This window comes from Hippocampus comes, unplaced genomic scaffold, assembly GCF_001891065.2.
Source record: "Hippocampus comes isolate QL1 unplaced genomic scaffold, H_comes_QL1_v1.1 scaffold104, whole genome shotgun sequence".
NCBI classification, from domain to species: Eukaryota; Metazoa; Chordata; class Actinopteri; order Syngnathiformes; family Syngnathidae; genus Hippocampus; species Hippocampus comes.
In genome coordinates, this window is record NW_017806072.1 from 2,997,816 (window position 1) to 3,017,509 (window position 19,694).

The 19,694-nt window shown below is 40.8% G+C and overlaps 1 protein-coding gene across 1 annotated transcript in view; it reads right to left on the reverse strand.

Moving 5' to 3' along the window:
• Positions 1–19,694, reverse strand: part of b4galnt4a (beta-1,4-N-acetyl-galactosaminyl transferase 4a) — a 153,266-nt gene that overhangs the window by 36,740 nt on the left and 96,832 nt on the right. The window contains exons 4-7 of the mRNA XM_019894248.1: positions 12,020–12,115; positions 10,982–11,072; positions 9,315–9,415; positions 2,966–3,033 (exon numbers count right to left, since the gene is read on the reverse strand). Coding sequence (XP_019749807.1) covers positions 2,966–3,033; positions 9,315–9,415; positions 10,982–11,072; positions 12,020–12,115 — 356 coding nt within the window. The remainder of the gene's footprint in view (positions 1–2,965; positions 3,034–9,314; positions 9,416–10,981; positions 11,073–12,019; positions 12,116–19,694) is intronic.

A 19,694-nucleotide genomic window follows, 5' to 3' on the forward strand; every position in this document is an offset into this window, starting at 1 on the left:
GAGTTTGCATGGGCATTGCTAATGAACTTTTCATTCATAAAAACTGATTTTTTCAATCTAGCGAGTGACAGTCAAATTCATGTCACATATTTTAATCATCCATCCATCCATTTTCCGATCCACTTATCCTCACAAGGGTTGCGAGGGGTGCTGCCTATCCCAGCTGTCTTTGGGCAAAAGGCGGGGGACACCCTGAACTGGTTGCCAGCCAATCGCAGGGCACACAGAGACTAACAACCATCCGCGCTCTCACTCACACCGAGGGACAATCTAGAGTGTTCCATCAACCTGCCATGCATGTTTTTGGAATCTGGGAGGAAACCGGAGTACCCGGAGAAAACATGCAACACCAAGAGAACATGCAAACTCCACACAGAAAGGCCGGAGCCGGAATCGAGCCCTGTACCTCTGCACTGTAAGGCGGATGTGCTAACCAGACGACCACCGTATCGCCCGTATTTTAATCATATTTAATGAATTATTTTTTTGCTTGTCATGTTCTGTCTGTTTCGATTGTGTTTCAGCTCCAGCTGGAGTGAAGGGTGTTTCCCTAGAGCAGGCGCACGTGTTCCGCGTTTCCCCACCAAGCCTTGCCAAGTATTTAAGGACTGCCAAGTTGCCTAGTCTCTGTCGGATTGTTGACCTTGCTCGCTTGTTGTGCTTCAAGTGTTTAATTCTAGACCTCTCGATATTTTTCATAGTCACATGTTCTGTCATAGAACTTTGTAAGTATTGTCATTATTCCTTTTTATCGACCTTGATCTTTGGGTTTGTGTTGTTGGACTACCTGATATTTCATTTATGTATTCTCGGTGTTTTCTTGTACCTTGCATTGTTTTTCCCTGGCTCCTTGTCACCAGTGATTTCAGTTTGTACTTTCTTGGTGCGCTTTTCTCGAATAAATATTTTTGTTATCGCACTTTGTCTGAGTCTGCATTTCTTGAATCCAAAATTATTATTCAGCTCAGTTCAGAACCTGAGAGTGCTAGTTTAAGAATATTGCAAATTGCATGGGATAAAATGTCCTTTGTCATACACACTCTCAGATGCAAAGACATGTTTACGAAGTGAGCACTGCTAATTTGCTCAATTCATTACTATCCCACCAAATTTGAAGAATAATGTTTGCTTTAGTATTAATTAATCCTGCTCTGCACATAACCGCCCAACATACACAAAATCTTGCAAGAATAATGTACTGTGCAAATGTCAAAAGTATGCCAGATCCTCACCAAAAATTAAGAAAAATGCAGCATCAACTATAAAGGAATAGTCTACATAACGACGACGTTATAAAACCTTTAGTTTTTTTTTAATTAAACATTTTCTTTAATGGCATAGTCTATTCTACAAAGTATTCCCATAAATGTAGGCCATTGATTGCAAATGAGATTTATATGCACACAGATCAATCAACTAACTCATTTAATGTATTTTTGAAACTGGCAATTACAAAATTTGAGATGATAAAACCACAGCTGAGTTTAGAAATGCATGTTTGTACTTTTCAACGGGGGTGTACTCATTTATGTTTCCACACAAGAATCTTGTCTAAATGGCTCCCAATAGTCTTTTAACAATAAGAAAAATATATAATATTGCAATAGGGCAATGATGCAACTGTGAGGAAATGGATGTGATTCTGAAAGCCTATTACTGGATCAAAAAATTGGAACTATGCACTAGTGACCAATTTTCAGCATCAAAGTCATGGATGCTGAACAAAGTTCTTGAAATGGGTAAAGAGATGCAAATGAAATACATGCACAGAACACAATGAGCATGGCAGATGCTGGTATGGTCATTGCCCTTTGTGTCACGGAGACACAAAATCACTCCTGACCTTATCAAATACAGTTGTTGACCTTTCTTCTGTTCCTCTAAATGCGAACCGTGGAAAGGAGGCAGCAAACTCAAAAGTCAGACAAATCCATTATCAACAATGCTGCCTTTGTGATATAATGACCTCAAAAGAATGTAGTTAACATGTGCACATTTGCTTGTGCAGGAAAGCATGAATATATGCCCTAGGACACAGGCCCACATGAAGAACATCAAACAAGATGTTGCCTAATTATGTTCAGATCGAACATTCACGGTATCTTCTGAAGTTGTTCCCCTCAAGCATGTGAGCATTCACACGGAGACAAATTCGACTTAAGTCACCTTGCACACCAAGCCACAGCCCTGAGACCCATCCATCCATCCATTTTCCGATCCGCTTATCCTCACAAGGGTCGCCGGGGGTGCTGGAGCCTATCCCAGCCGTCTTCGGGCAGTAGGCGGTGGACACCCTGAACCGGTTGCCAGCCAATCGCAGGGCACACAGAGACAAACAACCATTCGTGCTCGCACTCACACCTAGGGGCAATTTTGAGTGTCCAATCAGCCTGCCATGCATGGTTTTGGAATGTGGGAGGAAACCGGAGTACCCGGAGAAAACCCACGCAGGCCCGGGGAGAACATGCAAACTCCACACAGGGAGGCCAGAGCTGGAATTAAAGCCGGTACCTCTGCACTGTGAGGTCGACGCGCTAACCACTGGACAACCGTGCCGCCGCCCTGAGACCCATTTCCATTTTTTCTTTTATTTAACTCTTAGCAAGCAGTCAGAACGTTCTGCTGCATTTAGTGAGGAGGTTACATTTACACAATGCACACAAAGCGTAAGAGAGAATAAGGTGAGTGTGTGTGTGTGTGTGTGTGTTTGTGTGTGTGTGTGTGTGTGTGTGTGTCTCTCTCTCTCTCTCTCTTTCTGTTTCTCTCTCTCTCTCTCTCTCTCTCTCTCTCTCTCACCAAGAGAGGCATGTCAATTTATTTTCAGAGATTTGTGACGACTATTTACTACTTTTGACAATGGAGGGCGCTCTTGATACTAAGCAAAAGTTAGCCTTTGGTTGCTTTATAGTTGTTCAGAGGAAATTGGCTGCTTGGAAAAAAAAGTGAGCATGTCACAGGTACTTACTGCACAGACTTTGAGGACTGAGACCTGAATTTGTTGAACTCGCCTGGAGCGGTCCACTCTGTACCCAACTGCAAGAGACAAGTCATGACATCAGAATCAGAAGTGTGAGTGGATCACAAAAGAGGGGATATGAAAAATACAGCAAATATGGAAGAGCAGAGTACAACTCAGTGGATACCAGGGAATATATTAACGCTGTGCTAACCATCAATAACACAGTATCAGCACTCTCTCAGCTCAGTATCTCTCAGTGTTGATGGAAGAAGCTTTCAGAGATGGATACAAAATGTTAGTGTGTTCTCCTTGACTATCAATTTCCATGTGCAAAAAACACACAGAATTGGTTTCCAGATGCCAGATTCAATTATATGTGAGCACAAATCACACACGAATCTGATATTTGCAGTGATAGTGGTCAGTGAAGGCGGATGATCCATTCATTATTAAGGACCAAAAATCTGAACTCCACTATGGCGCAAAAATAATTGAAAGGGGTTTCTGAAGACGTGTCAGTATGACTTCTGAAAAATACATCGGCAAGGGTCTGATTTGAGGGCAGTGTGCAGGCCCCTTCATTTGACATTTTGCATTAATGCATGTTGATTGTTGGTATAATGTAGAGGTCTGGTCTGAAAATATACCATAAAGAAATGCATAAAAACTGCACAAAAGCTGGTTTCAACCGGTCTCAATGCTTGGCAAATGTTATGTCCTCCTGGCACATTTGATTGTAATTTCTAGAAAAACTGAAACTTTTTCTTTCAAGAAACCTATGATGAAAAATTTACTTTTCTCAAATCTAAAGCCACGTTAAAAAAATAGTTGGAGTCCACCCGCCACACAACCCACAAGTACTATTCTGTCAAAGCAAAAACATAAACAGAGCTGCATTTGGGGGTTTGTTTGTTTTTTTTCACCGGGGGCTGTGGGGCCGGACTATTTGTGCTTGGTGATGTGTCCAAGAGCCACATACACACAGTTTGGTGTATAGTGTTGCTTTCATGAGTAAATAAATACATATATAAATAAATAAATAATAATGAAGTGACTTGGTGGCTACTTTTTTTCCACGCTCTAGGCTTCCACAAGTCAAACCGGCTTTAGTCGCAATGCCAGCATTTCTTCCTCGGTTGCCATAGTAACGAAAGCCGGACTAGACATTGGCCCGTCGTATGTAGGGCCGAGCAAACAGTCACTTTGTGTGATACACGGTTGTCCCCTAAATACAGGATAATTCCCGGGAGAGAAGTGTGAACAGTATAATTGAATTCTCAATCGGGAAGAACATGAAATGAAAGGATATCACATGCATGTTATTTAAATACATATCACTAAAGCTGACTTGAGTGCACTGAAAAAACTCCAACCTTCTCAGGGTACTTTTAAGTTTTCATGATGTTTTGATCAGCTCACTAGTGGCAGCGACAACCGCAGAAAGTAGAGCAACAGAATTTCTTCTCAGGTTTTTTGGCTTTGGAGGAATAATGCTTAAAAAGACTAGACCATATTGAGGGTTTCAGAAGAGAAACCTGGCAAACCTTAAGTGCATGTTGAATAACTCACAGATCAAAACTAAAGAAAACCAGAACCTCAGCACAAGTTAGCTGGGGAGGAAATTCATCACCTTTCAATCATCAAACAGTACATGGAAACAAAAAATTAGTCCGTACAGCAATGAAATATAGCAAGTCACGAGGGAGAAGCTGAATGGGATTCAATTCTATAAATCAGGGTGGAGAAGGAAAGATAAAACTGATGAATGTATTTCTGATTAAGTGACATTTGATTCCTGTAATGGTACCCAAAATGATGTTGTCACATTTTAACATTAAGCATTAACATTCAACATAAACCTAGTAGGAACAACACCTTTAATTACAGGTACCCCCCCCCCCCAAAAAAAAAGTAGGTTTCTTGTGTTTATGACCATTTTTTTCTCTTTTATCTGACGGTTACTCAATTGATTTCATGAGTGATGCATTTTATCTTCCTTAGCTGAAGGTTAATGGCGGTACTTTAGTGTAAGATTAAAATGTTTGAACACGTGCAATATTTACATGCAAGCAAGCATGATATTTCCCTAACAACTCACTACTTACTGAGAGCAGCATCCTTACGCTAGAGCAGGCAGAAGGTAAATTAAAAAGTGGCCAGGAATCGTGAGTGCAACAGACAGACCATCACACACACACGCACGCACGCACGCACGCACGCACGCACGCACGCACTGTGCATAGATGAACAACCATGCAGGTATTTTTTATTTAATTTGGCCTCATGAAAAAATATGCTTACTTTGCCTCATTTGCATAGAGGTAAGTACAGTTTTTTTTTTAGCTGTTAATACATGTATGACAGCTAAGGATACAGTGCTATTTAACACTCTTGGTAGAAAAATGAAGTCTTTATGGTACATAGCTGCTGTATGTATATAAGATGGGATTTGCTTGATTAAAGTAAACCACATTTAGGGGACAACAGTTCTGTTTTTTTTTTTTTAAAGATGGCAAATGCTTAAAAAGCATGACGCATGAGTCTCTCATTGCAAGGCTATTTGAGTTTCATGACAAACTGTTAATACATGTTTGACAGCTAGGGATACAGTGCTATTTAACACATTAAAGTAAACCACATTTAGGGGACAACAGTTCTGGGGTAAAATTGAGTTATTTTGACACAAACAGGTTGGGCTCGCCTAATTGCTTCTTCCTCCAGTAGTTTTTGGAGAGTTTCTAAACTGTTTTGTTGAGTTTAGCATCGGTTATTTTGTTGAATTTCAAAATGAATATGCGAGCATGGCATTCGTTTGACATCTATATGGTTTGTTGATCGTTTGCAATAGGCCATAAAAGGTGAAAGGCTTGCAAAATGAGCAGGTCAGATGTTATCATCACTGTAACTTAGATTTGCAAGTCCTTACTCAAGTACCTACCCTCAGTCTTTGTTGAACATGCCCAGTGAACCATCACAGTGCATACAGCTCTCCTTAAATAGATGCATGCACACATATTTCACAAAATGAAAGAGCAGTAATGTGCATTTTCTTTTCACTTCATATTAATTAGATGACCATGTTTTTGCATTTAGCATAGAAAAAAATTGAGTGGAACCAGTTGATGAGAACATTTTAATTAATGCAGTCATTTTTGCAGTGTGTTGGAACAAAAGACACAATGGCTGCTGAAAGTCTGAGGACGTTTCCCTCTGCTGCAATCCAAAATGCAATTACGCTTTTATTTGGACAAAGAAACTAATCTGCAGAAGGACAAACTCTACTCTACTGTCTGGCACAAATGTAGCACATGCTTAGGCTGACTGTCCCCAATGAGAAGTTGTGTCGGAGCAGTATGGAGTGTGAACAAAAAGAATGTTTATATCACTGTTGGACACCGGATATATGGTGGTCCCATTAAATCTTCTCTATATTGTTTGAGTAAAACTGAAGGCTGGAACAAATGTATAGTTCGATGCATGACTTTGAGTTGTTTACTTGTCTGTGGAAAGTACAGTACATGCACTTACCCATCTCAACATCAGGTAGACCCCCGCATTCCAATTTTAACCATTGAATGTAATGTGAGAGAAACGGTACTGTCAATTGTTGATATAATTTATAAAATTTCAGCAAGACAAGTCTTTGTACTGTACACACTCACTAGCGTCACGGGTGTGTTGGAGGCTATCCAAACATTCTTTTGGCAAGAGGCGGGGCACACCGTGAACTGGTTGCCAGCCAATCGCAAGGCACACAAAGGCAAACAACCATTCACGCTCACAATCACACCAAAGGCCCGTTTAGAGTGACCACTTAAACTACCATGCATGCTTTGTGTGGAATGAAAGCGGAGTACCCAGAGAAAACCCACGCAGGCACGGGAAGAACATGCCAACTCCACAACAGGAAAATCGGAGCCCGGATTTGGACCCAGAACTTCTAAACTGCAATGTCGCTGATTGTGTAGTATTGTGCACTCGCCTGACTTGTGTGCGGGCAGCGTGGGATCGGTTCCCACTCAGCGACGGTGTGTATGTGGGTGTGGATGGTTGTTTGTCTCCATATGTGCCCTGCGACTGACTGGTGACCAGTTCAGGGTGTCGTCTGCCTTCCTCCCAAAGTCAGCTAGGAGAAACTCCAGCAACTCCCCGCGACCCTGTTCAGGATAAGCGGTGTTGGAAATGGATGGATGGACAGATGGATGAACTTCGAAACTGTGAAGCAACGGTGCTAACCAGTCCATCACCATGCCGCCCAGAGAGATATTATTTTCGCAATCCCTTTGTTATTTTGCACGTTCATTGTGATCATGTTGAACTGCCCCGCATTATACGCAATAACTAATATAATTGTTAATTTGATATTACTCTGACAGTTTCATCTAAAATGACATTCTTTTCTCCGTAAAGGCAAAAGCTTCTTGCGTTTGAAGCTTGCAAATTGTACAGGCATACCTAATGTTGTGGTAGGAGATCTTCATGACAACAACAACACGGTGACTTTTAATTCTCATTCATATCTTTAAGCGAGAAGTGGAAGCTGGTGTCTAGCTTTTCAGTATGTACAATACGAATGGATTATTCATTAGGAATTAAGTTCTATGCTTTGTTTGATTCAAACACTCCTTCTCAGGTCTGCATGGAAACAATTCATTGAGGGTAAACAATAATTCCAGTCATGATTCAATTCAGAAGCTCATTCGATAGATTCCCCACAGCAGCCATTCTTATTCAAGGCAATAATTATTTAGCATCCAAGGCACAGTAACGGGGATGAACTTTACTCTGTATAAACGACAGAATAGAATTGAAGATTGCACACTTGCCTCTATTCGATAACGACTTTGAAAAAAAGAAAAAAAAACTTCTACCAAGCCTTCTCTTTCTATACTCAAAGGCAGATGGCTGACAAAATGAGGACAGGAGTATGGATTAAAATACTTAGCTGGAAGGCGACGCCCGGAAAGACAGGATACGAGCGCTGTGACAGCCGATGGCAAAATGAATGATCCCTGGCCACAGCTCCCCCAACATTACCTCCATCATATTTCTCCACTGATAAATGTCACATCAATATTCACTACCTTCTAATTAATCTCCGCTCCCAGGGAACCTAGTGACATGTCACATCTTGTTGGAATGCAGATTATTCCATAGTTGGACCTTTGCTCTCTCGCTCATCGCTCTCATTGTGACTGCATTGACAACATGGGCGGAGGACATTATATTTGTGAAGGTCGGCAAGCGCTTGGCGCTTGCTGTATGCAAAATAGGGGACGAAAAAAACGATTCTTCACAAGGAAATGTGCGTAGGAAGGTTAGTCTTTTGACGTGAGGTGAGTTAGTTAGGACGAACAAGGTTAAGATGCCCTGTTTCCCTTCTGTTTATTGTGTATGCCTGACAAAAGAACAGATGATCTTCCATATGCATGGCCCATGTTCAGGCAAACTGCAGCTGATGGAGCTCCACAAATTCATCAAAAACCTCTAGGAGTGCTCTCTTTTCCATACAATCGATTGCACTAGATGTCATTCAGAGGCATGTGTCACAGCTGTCCTGAAAAGTACAAGTGAGTGTTTTTGCACCTTTCTCATTGAAGAGTTTGTTTCAGTTCCTTGCTTTGTGAAAAACAATGTTGCTTAGCAGTAACAATTTAAACAAAGGACAATTTAGACTCAGAGGATGTGCTTAAAAGTAGGCGTGTTCAATAAGAAGGCTGGGGAAAAAAAATTGACCCATTTGGTTGTGTGGACCACAAAAATTGGTTCACACAAAAACGCATGCCTCCAAGAAGCAGAGCTGTCGGAGCTTGGAGACGGCTGCTCAGTGGACAACTTCTGCTTGAGGTAACAACAACGCATCTTTTAAATCGGTATTTTTATGTGGATAAACACTGGACAAACTACATTTCCATCATAGACTATATAGTACACCCATCACTTCTTTACAGGGGCCAAGCATCTTCCACTGAATTGCCGTGACTGCTCCATGCGTGTTTAAGCCTCTTCAACTAACTTAGCTTAGCCTAGCTTGCTGCCTGTTTCTCATCACTAACTTAAAATAAGGGCGGTGTCGGCCCGATACCAATACCTGTTGTCACTAATCACTCAACCCTAGTACAAAGAAAAGAACATATGCAGATGCAGATGGCCTCAACACGGTCACCTCATTCACCTACTGATGTCACATCATCAAGAGGAAGTGAAGTACTGACATGGTCACAGGGCGAGTGGGGATCAAATACGCAGTTTTTCAGGTGGACTCGACCAGCTGAGCCAGGCTACCATTAAACAACTTATGTCTTTCTGTGACCGGGATATTGATATGAAGAAGGCGTGACAGTTGATTGCTTACCTGTCCAACGAAGACCAGCAGCCTGGAGTTGAGAGGACTTTCATCAGGACTCAGCCAGAACTCTGAATTATCATCAGATGAGACTGAAAACTGGAAATCCCCTGAAAAAGTATGTGATACACACACACGCACATAAACAATGTGTTTAAGCATGGTGGGGGAGCCATTATATTGTAGTACACTCATGCCTCCTCACATAGTGGAGGCTTTCAATTGATCGAAGGAATTGTATTTTTATGGGATTGTTTCCCAAGGGATTGTGAGTGTGGTTTTAGAGAAAATGCGCTAACCGCTGTAAAACAGGTAAGTTTTAGGTGGAAGATCGCCGGTTCTTTAGAACTCGATCAGAGTCATGCATGTCGAGAACATGGCACGGTGTGATGGAATACATTTACAAGAAGAGTCTTGATCTCAATGTCAAAGAATACTCGCAACAATATACTGTGTAATGTATTGTGGCAAGGTGCCTTTGTTACTGCGGAGAGCATCGTCTCCATCCATTGAAAAATCTTATGAATAACAATATCATCAGATCAGCTTGACACATTTTAGTATATGTGGTAATAATCAGAATAGAGGTGTCCAAAGCTGTATGTGGGGTTTGGGTGATGGGAAGAATTCTGATGATCAAATAGTCTTAGATTTGAATATCCCGTGGTCATTAAAAAAAAAAAAAAAAAAAACATTGACAATACATCTATTTGGGTTTTCATGTGGACTCCCATGAAAAAGGAATATCAAAAACGTGGCTATCAAACATTAAAACGATGGGTGCAGTAAAAGAAAAAAATAAAACAAATTGCGATTAAAACACATGAGAATATACAGTATATCAATTTGACCATTGACCTCAGCTACGCAGGCCACCTTGTGTACGGTATCCTTCGGCATCAATGTGTTTCCTTTTTTACACAAAACACCATGAAGTTTGAAGAAACGTACTTTAAAATATGATGGCAGAGGTGTCAAAAAATGTACTGAACACAAAAGTACTGTAAAAAAATGGATGCACGCTTGAACTATGACCATAACTAACGTGGCCTTTATGAGTGTGAGAGCTTTCAAAATTAATAATATTCCAGGCAAAATGTCAGATAAGAATGCCATTTTTACGATTTGTCACTCGTGGAGCACTGCAGAGGATTTTATGATGTACGCAGCAAATAAACCAATAGCAAACTCTATTTTTCACACCTGGATTTTTACTTTTATTAAATATAATGCATACTGAAAGGTGGCTGATATTTTGGGTGCTTCATTTTGAGATGGAAAGAAAACACTTTTGAATGCAAACATACTCTTATTCCCCATTCTCCACTTTGCCCCACTAAGGCACTTGTTCTTGACTCCTAAGGCAAAGAGAACTTGGAGCACCCAAGACCAAAAAGGATATAACAAAGAGCATAATATTCAGCAATTCATCTACTAGGATTTTCGAGTTTATCTGTTGCCGTAGTAACAGTAGTAGAGTGTGCTTCTAGGAAACTGCGGAGAGATTACGCTCAGAGGGCTCAACCAGTGATGAGGATTGACTATACACTCGTAGTGATCCTGAATCTTACGGTCTTTTAGGGCTGTTGCGATGGTCTGCATTAATTTTGAAAGACAATTGCTCAAAGGCCCACAGCAAGGGACCCGGGACTCGCTACTAAAAAGAGCTGGTTTACCATCACGATAAGGGTGAAGAAATCCAAAGATTCTCAGTCCGTAATTCTTCCACTTGGGAGCCACGGCCAGCTTCTTCAAAGTCGTTCTTGTCTGCAACAGGAAGCAGAAATCGAAGCGAAAGCATTCACAGTCCTGTGAGTGAACCCAAGGTGACCGTGTGCTAAACTCCTCCCATCAGCAGGGTGTGTCCAGTCGCAGATTAGCAACCGTAACAAGCGATGGAGTTCATCATGAGTTGAAGTGGAGCGCTCAGGTTCCAAGTTACACAAGTCATTCTCTATCGAATGGAATGTATTCATAGACTGCCTTTGCACCAGGCTCCCATTTAATTTGTTATAAGTAAGTGCAGGGAAAAGGTTTGTTCAAAGACATTTATCAGGATTTTTTTCGGAAGGCAGGCATCCAGTTTTTGTTGTTGTATGCACTGAAAGAATCAACATCATCTCACAGTGTAGTGTTACATGATAGACATTTGATGAAAATGGCAGCTCATATAAGGTGGATAGAAGAAAAGGTTTTATTTCACTTTACTAGGACGGAGTAGTAGGAAGGATGACTTTGACAAGCTTTGGCTATGCTGCACATTATACACTGACGAGTGATGGAATCTGCTGCTGGCAGCCTGCAGCAGATGTCACGAGTTTTAATCTCCTCATATGGGAATCCCGAGGCCATCAAATAAAATCTTATCATCCACAGCGTGAAGTATTTTCGGCAAAAACAGCAAACTGCTTAGAATTACCCAACAACTTACTTGGACTAATTTGTCCCTCAGGGTAAACAAGTGACACTTTGCAACTCCCAAGGCAAATGTCAACTTGGTAATTCAGAAAGGGATTTACAAGACACTTGCTTTCTTTCCTGAAACTGATCAGTACATAAACATACACTTTATCTCTTGCTTCCAAATAAATGTTAATTGTAAGTCTGTGTCAGGCTTCACTGTATTAATCCTTACCAGATCCAAGCCCCCCCCCCCCAACCCCCAAACAAAACCCTGTATTATTAGAACAGGCAGTATGCTCCTTGCTACTTACATGAGGGTAGAGAGGGAAGTGCAGGTTCTTTCTGAGTTGGGCTACAGAGGAACCACACCAGTCCTCAAACACATGGAGGTTGGCTTGGCCCTTATACTGCAAATAAAACAGAAAGAATTGTGACTGTAGACATGAACAAGACAACAAACGCCTGAAGCAAGTTCAATACAAAGGTAAAATTAAAGGTACATGGGAAATTATCCTATTGACTCGAACTGGAAAAAATACAGTAGAGTAATCACACCGACAGCATGTGATGAAAATATGGCCTTGCTCCTAATTTGCATCCTCTAAAAAAGGGGTTGACCGTGTTGCGGTCAGATCTTTTTTGCACACCAAAGTCATCCAAGCATGCCTCTATGGGCATATACAAGAAAAAAACACACACATATTCAAGAAAAAAAAAAACACTGTCTACCTCATACGATCCCAATGAGGGAATGTTGACCAAGCATATCCGCAATGTCATGAGAGAACATGATCTGCAAATATCCAGCAATTAGTCAAAGCCCATCCCCTGACCATACGCTGACATTTGTCTGCATTAAACATGGAACACACAGGTCAAAGCGAGGACAAATGACAATTGTTCTGTTCTGCCTTGAAAGGGAATCGATTCCAAACACACACGCACGCACGCACGCACGCACGCACGCACGCACGCACGCACGCACGCACGCACGCACACACACACACACACACACACACATTTCCTGTATGTACAGCAAGCAAACGACTGAAAGAGTGTGCTGTACTGGTTGAACAATTTCAAATTTTGAGTCAACATAAACATGATAAGTCGTGCCGACATCAACTTTTAACTTCACTGATGGTTTTTCAGTGGTGCAAAAAAATTGTTGAGGAAAAAAAAAAACACACCAGAGGAGGGACTGCATTGCAATAACCAATATTCACAGACAATGGACAACTCATACACAAGATGTATGGTTTACGCAGAACATACATGCTACATACAACACAAGAGCATCAACATGGTTCAACGCTGTGAAGTGATAATGTTCCATTCAGAAAAAAAGCTGAAATAAATCAATCCTATCACTCGGTGTGCTTACGACTGGGAAAGGCAGGTAACATTTTGCGCACCGTGGCCAAAAAGGGAAACCTTGTTTTGTCCTTGTTGTGGGCCCATCACAGCAGCGGGTTCTGCATGGGGGTTATTTGCAATGTTTGCAAGTAATCTTGGACTTCATCATGACCGTGGAAGAATGCACCTTTCTCCTTTGATACTGTGTCATATTGTTTACATGGGTTTGAAACACACAGCAAGGCGCAGGGTGGTGGTGGCCATCAGGAATGTCGGGGAAATCCTGAATGAATGAGCCATTAAAGGCCGAATCGACGTTTTTTTTTCTTTAATTTTTTGTCGGCTTTATTTTCTATATATTTTACAATACACACAGCCGTCTTTTCACAAAACGTATGTACGACCTATTATGATACAAATACAGGCCAATTCATGCTCGAAGTTTGCCTGCAGGCGATGATGTCAATCATATCAACAAAGCTACAACAAACGCAATGCAGGCCCATAGCTGGCCGAGTGAATCGCCCGCGTCAGCGTCAAACACAAGAGCACCGTGTTCATGCTTGATCGGAGCGTCTCTATTTATCGACCAATAATTTAAGGTTAGCAGCAGGCTACAAACCCTAAGCACGTTGCATCTGACCCCTGCCTCCAACTTTCGATTCGTCCTCACTTTTACTGAGATCTGATTGACTCAGGCTTGACTTGTCGCAGCTCGCTGTGAGCAAGATAGTGAGGAAAAATGTCAAAAAGAAAGAAAACAAGTGAGAAGAAAATGGGCGGTGTCGAGAAAGTAAGATGGTACAAAATACAAATGACAGGGCTTTTCAACAAAGATCCTGTGGAGGCAGGGTCCAGGTGGGCACAATAAAAGCACTTTTAAATTGCATCACTATTAGGAGTCCATACGTCTGTAATGCAAATGATTTGGTAAAACTTTAAGCTACTGATAAAACACATCTAATGCATGGCTGAATGCAGCACTGATTGTTGTTGCTCACCATCAGAAAATGTGACCTCACTTTGTAAGGAGATTACATCAAATTTAGCATTTGGGGAATGTTTACATATTATTTGAAATGTCAACAAATGAGCCGGATGACTTTGACATGAGAAAACGTACACCCCCAAAGGTGTGTGTACAAGTGATTTATGCCTGGCCTTTTTCCACATAGAAATTCTAAGCAAATAATACAAATATTGTTTTTGATTAAATTTTACGTGCATAGTCTTTGTTAAAAAAAAAAAATCATTAAAAAGGGAATGAAGGTCCAAGGAATGAACCCACACCCTTCCAATTGGGAGACAGGACACTTTATCACCTGAGCCCCACTGCTCTGACTGTGGAGCGGTGGGAAACCAGGTTTTTGGGGTCTCCTTTGGAGAAACGTTACAGTAATATATTATGTTTAACGAGTTACTCATTACATTTTTGTAAAACTATTATAATTACTGAGTCCGGTAACAATTTACAAATGTTGGGGCCACAACCCAAGATTAGATGCAAAAAGAAAAAAAGTAAATAAAAATAGAAGGCAGTCCATTAAACTATTTACAATGTAGATTTGTTAATGGAACTAATCTCACAGGCAGAATTACTTGCATTACTTTAATAGTAATAGATATAGTTGAGTCAATATTCGAAAGAATTTCTCTTTGGAACGCTTTTTTTTTTTTTGCTTTCACGCCATAATCAGGACATGACATCGCTGTGAAGTCATTGTTTGTCAGACCACATTTTTCAGTGAAACAATTATCAATTATACTTTATCCATCACTATGACATGTTAGGCCAATTATCAAATATTCGCTCTCTGTTTCCACAAAATGTGTATTTAAAAAAAAAAATCTTGTTATTGCCACAAGTATTAATCAAAGTCTGTGACCTCCCCCCATAGATTCGAAACATTTAACATGATACCCCACAATATATAAAGATCCAGTCGTGCTTTCAACATTTTAAAAGGAAAATGCGAAATTTGCAGTAATAAGAAGCTCACTCTACACAGAAAGTAAGACTGGAAACATTACGCTCACATGCAAGTCGCAAATAATAAAATACATCTTCATTTATATAGCGCTGTCACAACAGCCGCAGCTGTAACCAAGTGCATTCTGCAAGTAATTAGCCCGACACTGTTAGCGACTAGTCGACGTTACACTTTAAACCATCATTGTGGAGTAGTCGAGTCAACAAGTTGACGACCCTTAGTTTGTTGTCCACTCGGCAGAGGTCTGCACTTTACTAAATGATATGTTGCCTTTTAATCTCCTTTTGATGCGAGCGGCCAACTGTAATCATCCATCCACCCATGAAGACAAAGTGACCTTAACCCTTTCATGCACCCTGTAACCTGATAACATGATAAGCTGTTCACTGTAGTAACCGCTGTCCCTGAAAGGGTTCATGACATTAAGCAAATAAATTTAAAAAAAAAAAAAAAAAAAAAGGCATGCTGCACTTCCATCCTGAGAGGTGAGCTCAGTAAGAGTTCTTGATCAGGTCAGACAAAGGCCTTTCTATTTTGGACTCAGACGCCATTTCTCAATTTAAAGCTGAAACCTGTTGACGGGGGGATGTCATGCTCTGACATAATCACACAGACATTTCAACAGATGGCCTCACCTGGAGGGGAGCCTTGTATTTCTCCAGCTGTACAGTACAGTCAATGAGGATCTGAGCATAGCCACAGCAGTTCAGCAATTATTGCTCATGCATTATCCATGATTTTTTCTTTTTAAATAAATATGTCAGTTCAGTAATAAAAAAAAAAATTAAAAAAAAAAAAAAAAAAAAAGGCATGCTGCACTTCCATCCTGAGAGGTGAGCTCAGTAAGAGTTCTTGATCAGGTCAGACAAAGGCCTTTCTATTTTGGACTCAGACGCCATTTCTCAATTTAAAGCTGAAACCTGTTGACGGGGGGATGTCATGCTCTGACATAATCACACAGACATTTCAACAGATGGCCTCACCTGGAGGGGAGCCTTGTATTTCTCCAGCTGTACAGTACAGTCAATGAGGATCTGAGCATAGCCACAGCAGTTCAGCAATTATTGCTCATGCATTATCCATGATTTTTTCTTTTTAAATAAATATGTCAGTTCAGTTGAGTCAAAATTGTTGTTCATGTTTGCGTCTGAAACATCTAAATGGTAATATTAGGGGGTTGACAGATTGCAATATTCCGGAACTGAGTTGTTCGAAAGTTGGATGTCTGATGTTTGAAAGGGCAGTTCATCGCAGCAAGGAGAAGCCAGATAGGGGTTAGCGAGATTTAGCAGACAGAACGGGGCCCTGTGTAAATGAGCCCTATTAACAGATTCTTGAGAGTTTCAAGGCTTGGCCCCCTGCTAACAACTCTTCTTGTTCAAGAGGCACCATTAAAATTCAACAATTACACGCACAGTGTGGAGAGGCCATGGGTTGCAAACTTTCTTGGGAGGAGGTGAAGACCAATTGCTAACAGGATGCATGGGGCATTGCTCACAACTTGAAAACTCTCCCCTAGTTATTAGGGGGTGTTAAAAAAAAACGATTTGAATTTGAAAATGACTTTTGATTTGAAAGACACGAGCAGTGCTCTCAACCAACTTTTTGCACTGGTCAGCCCAACTTCCTTTCTTGGTGGCACCAGCACGAAAGATAGAAGCACTGTAATTTTCAACCGCATCACATTCAACATCGGAATTTTAAAGGTTTTATATTATTAAAGGGGTGGGGGTGAAATGTACACTATATTGACTAGTAAATGAATAAAAATCTGGTCAACAAAGTTCATTGGTGTCGGCATGGCTCAGTGGTAGACGGGTCGCCCAACCGAAAGGTTGTGGGTTCAATCCTCAAACCTTGTAACCACATTGAAGTGTCCTTGAGCAAGATACTGAGCCCTCTGTTGCTCCTGATGCTATGTCATCAGTAGGTAAATGAAGAAACAGTGTTAGAGTGCTCTTAGTACCAAAGGTAGAAAAGCACTATACAAAGCCCATATATCATTTATTTTAAGCACAATTCCTCAAGACAGGTGACTTCCTGAAAAGTCATCACCCTTCAATGCAATCAAGCATCAGTATTGACACAGCGAGGAAAACTGTCAATGTTGCTCTTGCAGAGCAGTTTTGCAAATGAAAAACTTAATTTGAGGAGCAACTTTCTAATTTAGTGGAGCATATTTTTTTTCTGGGGACCTGAAGCAAGGGTTTTATTCAATAATAAAAATATGAAAAATGAGAAATTAATGTTGTTATTTATACATAATCAACACTTTATATTTCTTAAATTCACACTGTAGATCGCAGCAAACTATTTTGTGAGCAAAGTTAAACTGATTAACTGACTGTTATGGACAAAAGTCAAAATCAAAATTCAGGACTATTGTGAAAACCAATAAATAGCAACAAATAAGAGTTTTTATACTATATTTACATCATTTGAATGTACTAGACATTGTATTGTTACATGTATGAATACACTTTTAAACCTATAGATCACCCCTTCTGGCTGATGTCGGGCATGGTGCATACATAGTAATTGTTCTAAAGGTTTCTGGTTCAGTGGAGCAATTCGATTTTCTCTCTGGAGTTCAAACATTTATTAATTTGCCTGCTGTGCAAAGTTGGATATGCTCTGATTTCACATGGTTCCAGCGAGATGTATGTGAAAAGTTGACTCGTATCACCCAACCACTTATTTAATTGTGGTGTTAAATACATGACCTAGGTGAGCTTAATTAGCATGGCTTGTAGCTTATTCGCTGACATGAAGGCAATGATTACGGTCTTAGGAGCAGTCGATTTGGTCAATATACTTGTCAGATACACACGGATACTTCCTTGCTTCCTTGGTGTTCCTTTTCGGCCACATTTGGCGGGTGACTGTGTGGTACAACTCTTGGTCCCACAAATCCCAATGATATTGTCTCACATTGTTTTTTTTGTGTGTTTTTTTTGTTTGTTTTTTTAACCACACTGTGTGTGTCTGTCTGTTTGTATTGCTTGCTACATGACATAAAAGAGCAACTCATATTTTTGTCTGAATTTTTTGGGTGGCTTGGAACAAATTAGGGCATTTACATGGAAAACGCGTCTCTATTTACCAAATCTTCTAGTAAAAAAATTTTCTTCCAGAACCAATTCATTTCGTAAGTAGAGGTACTACTGTATTGTAAAGAGAATTTTTGACTTGACTTCCCTTTTGCTAAATAGAAATTTCAACTCCAAGTGCGTTGTAAGATATGAGAAAAAATGGCCATGTTATAGTTTAGTTTTCTTACTCATTACTGCATAAAGGGCATCTGGTGTATGGAAAAAAAAGGCCCTGAAACTAAAATGTTCAATATCAATAGTTCCTATCAGTGGCTGTCTTATGTAACAACATGCATATAGTTGTTATGATTGACATCAACTAAGGTAGGAGGAGCTGGGAGTTAATCCCATCTGTCAAATAAATGGCATGATGCCACAAAGAATGGTACAACAGGACACATGAATGATTGCTCCATGAAGGTGTTAGTCATAAAATAAACATAAGATCAAGTTTTATCAGTTCCGCTTCCATTTGCCTTGGCGTATCTCCCTGTGAGCTGCTGCCCAAAATCCTTACTCTCCCCAACCCATCTGGTTGCACTATCAAGAGGAGCACAAATCAGACATTTGGTCTCATCGAAGGCTGGTGCCGCTTGCTGCATTCCCGCTGGCAGCAAACACTGACAAATGGCCGATCAGCGCACCCACTGACGAGGAATCGCACCAGCTGACACTCTGAATCCCATTTGGATAAGGAAAGGGAGACGTGATGTTCCTGGCAAACACCGGGATAAAGAGAATAGCACTCAGCGCAAAGCCCTCAGGATGATAAAGTGCATCACATCATGTGCTGGCATTTTAGAGAGTTTTGAAATTTGAAGGGGTTGCGATCAAAGTGTGTGAGTGGGATTTCCACTGTGACCGTAATGGGGCTGTTTTGTAAACTCTCAGATTCTATCCTTCCCGATGAGGCCGGTCTTTCTATTTCAGTCAATGAAATATGAAGAAAGTGACATTCAGGCAGGCAGGCAGGCAGGCAGGAGGGTTGGTAAAAGGTGTGGTTTTGAAAGAAGCACACACTATGTAGGATAAGGATGATTAGACGTCGTCTAAGAAAACGAAGAGAATCAGAAATAGACAATGTTCATCTGATTTACATTGCAGCCTCAATAACTTCTGTCACGGGGGTTTGGATAAGCCGCCATCTGCTCAGTGATTACATCTATTTTGACATGGAGAGCATATCACACCAAGAAGATGAAAATGACTTCCCGCTGTCCATCAGTGGACCTCCTGCAATAAGACATTCCTGTAATCTGCATTTTTTTTTTCCGACCAGTATTTGGGTAGACAGATGGGAGACAGACAGGCAGAAGAATTAAAATATATTGCCGTCACAGCCTCTTGTTCTCTGCTTCAGTCACACTTGCATGTTGAGTAGCGCCTCATGCTTTGCAGCTGTATGCAGTGTTATTACATCCATAAAAACATGAGTGTGCTTGTCAAACAGCAGCAAGGCTTCTTCCACCTAACCTGTGCTCGTAACGAGTGCGTTGGGAACAAGCATCAATACGTGCTTGACATTACTGAATAGTTATACAGCATTT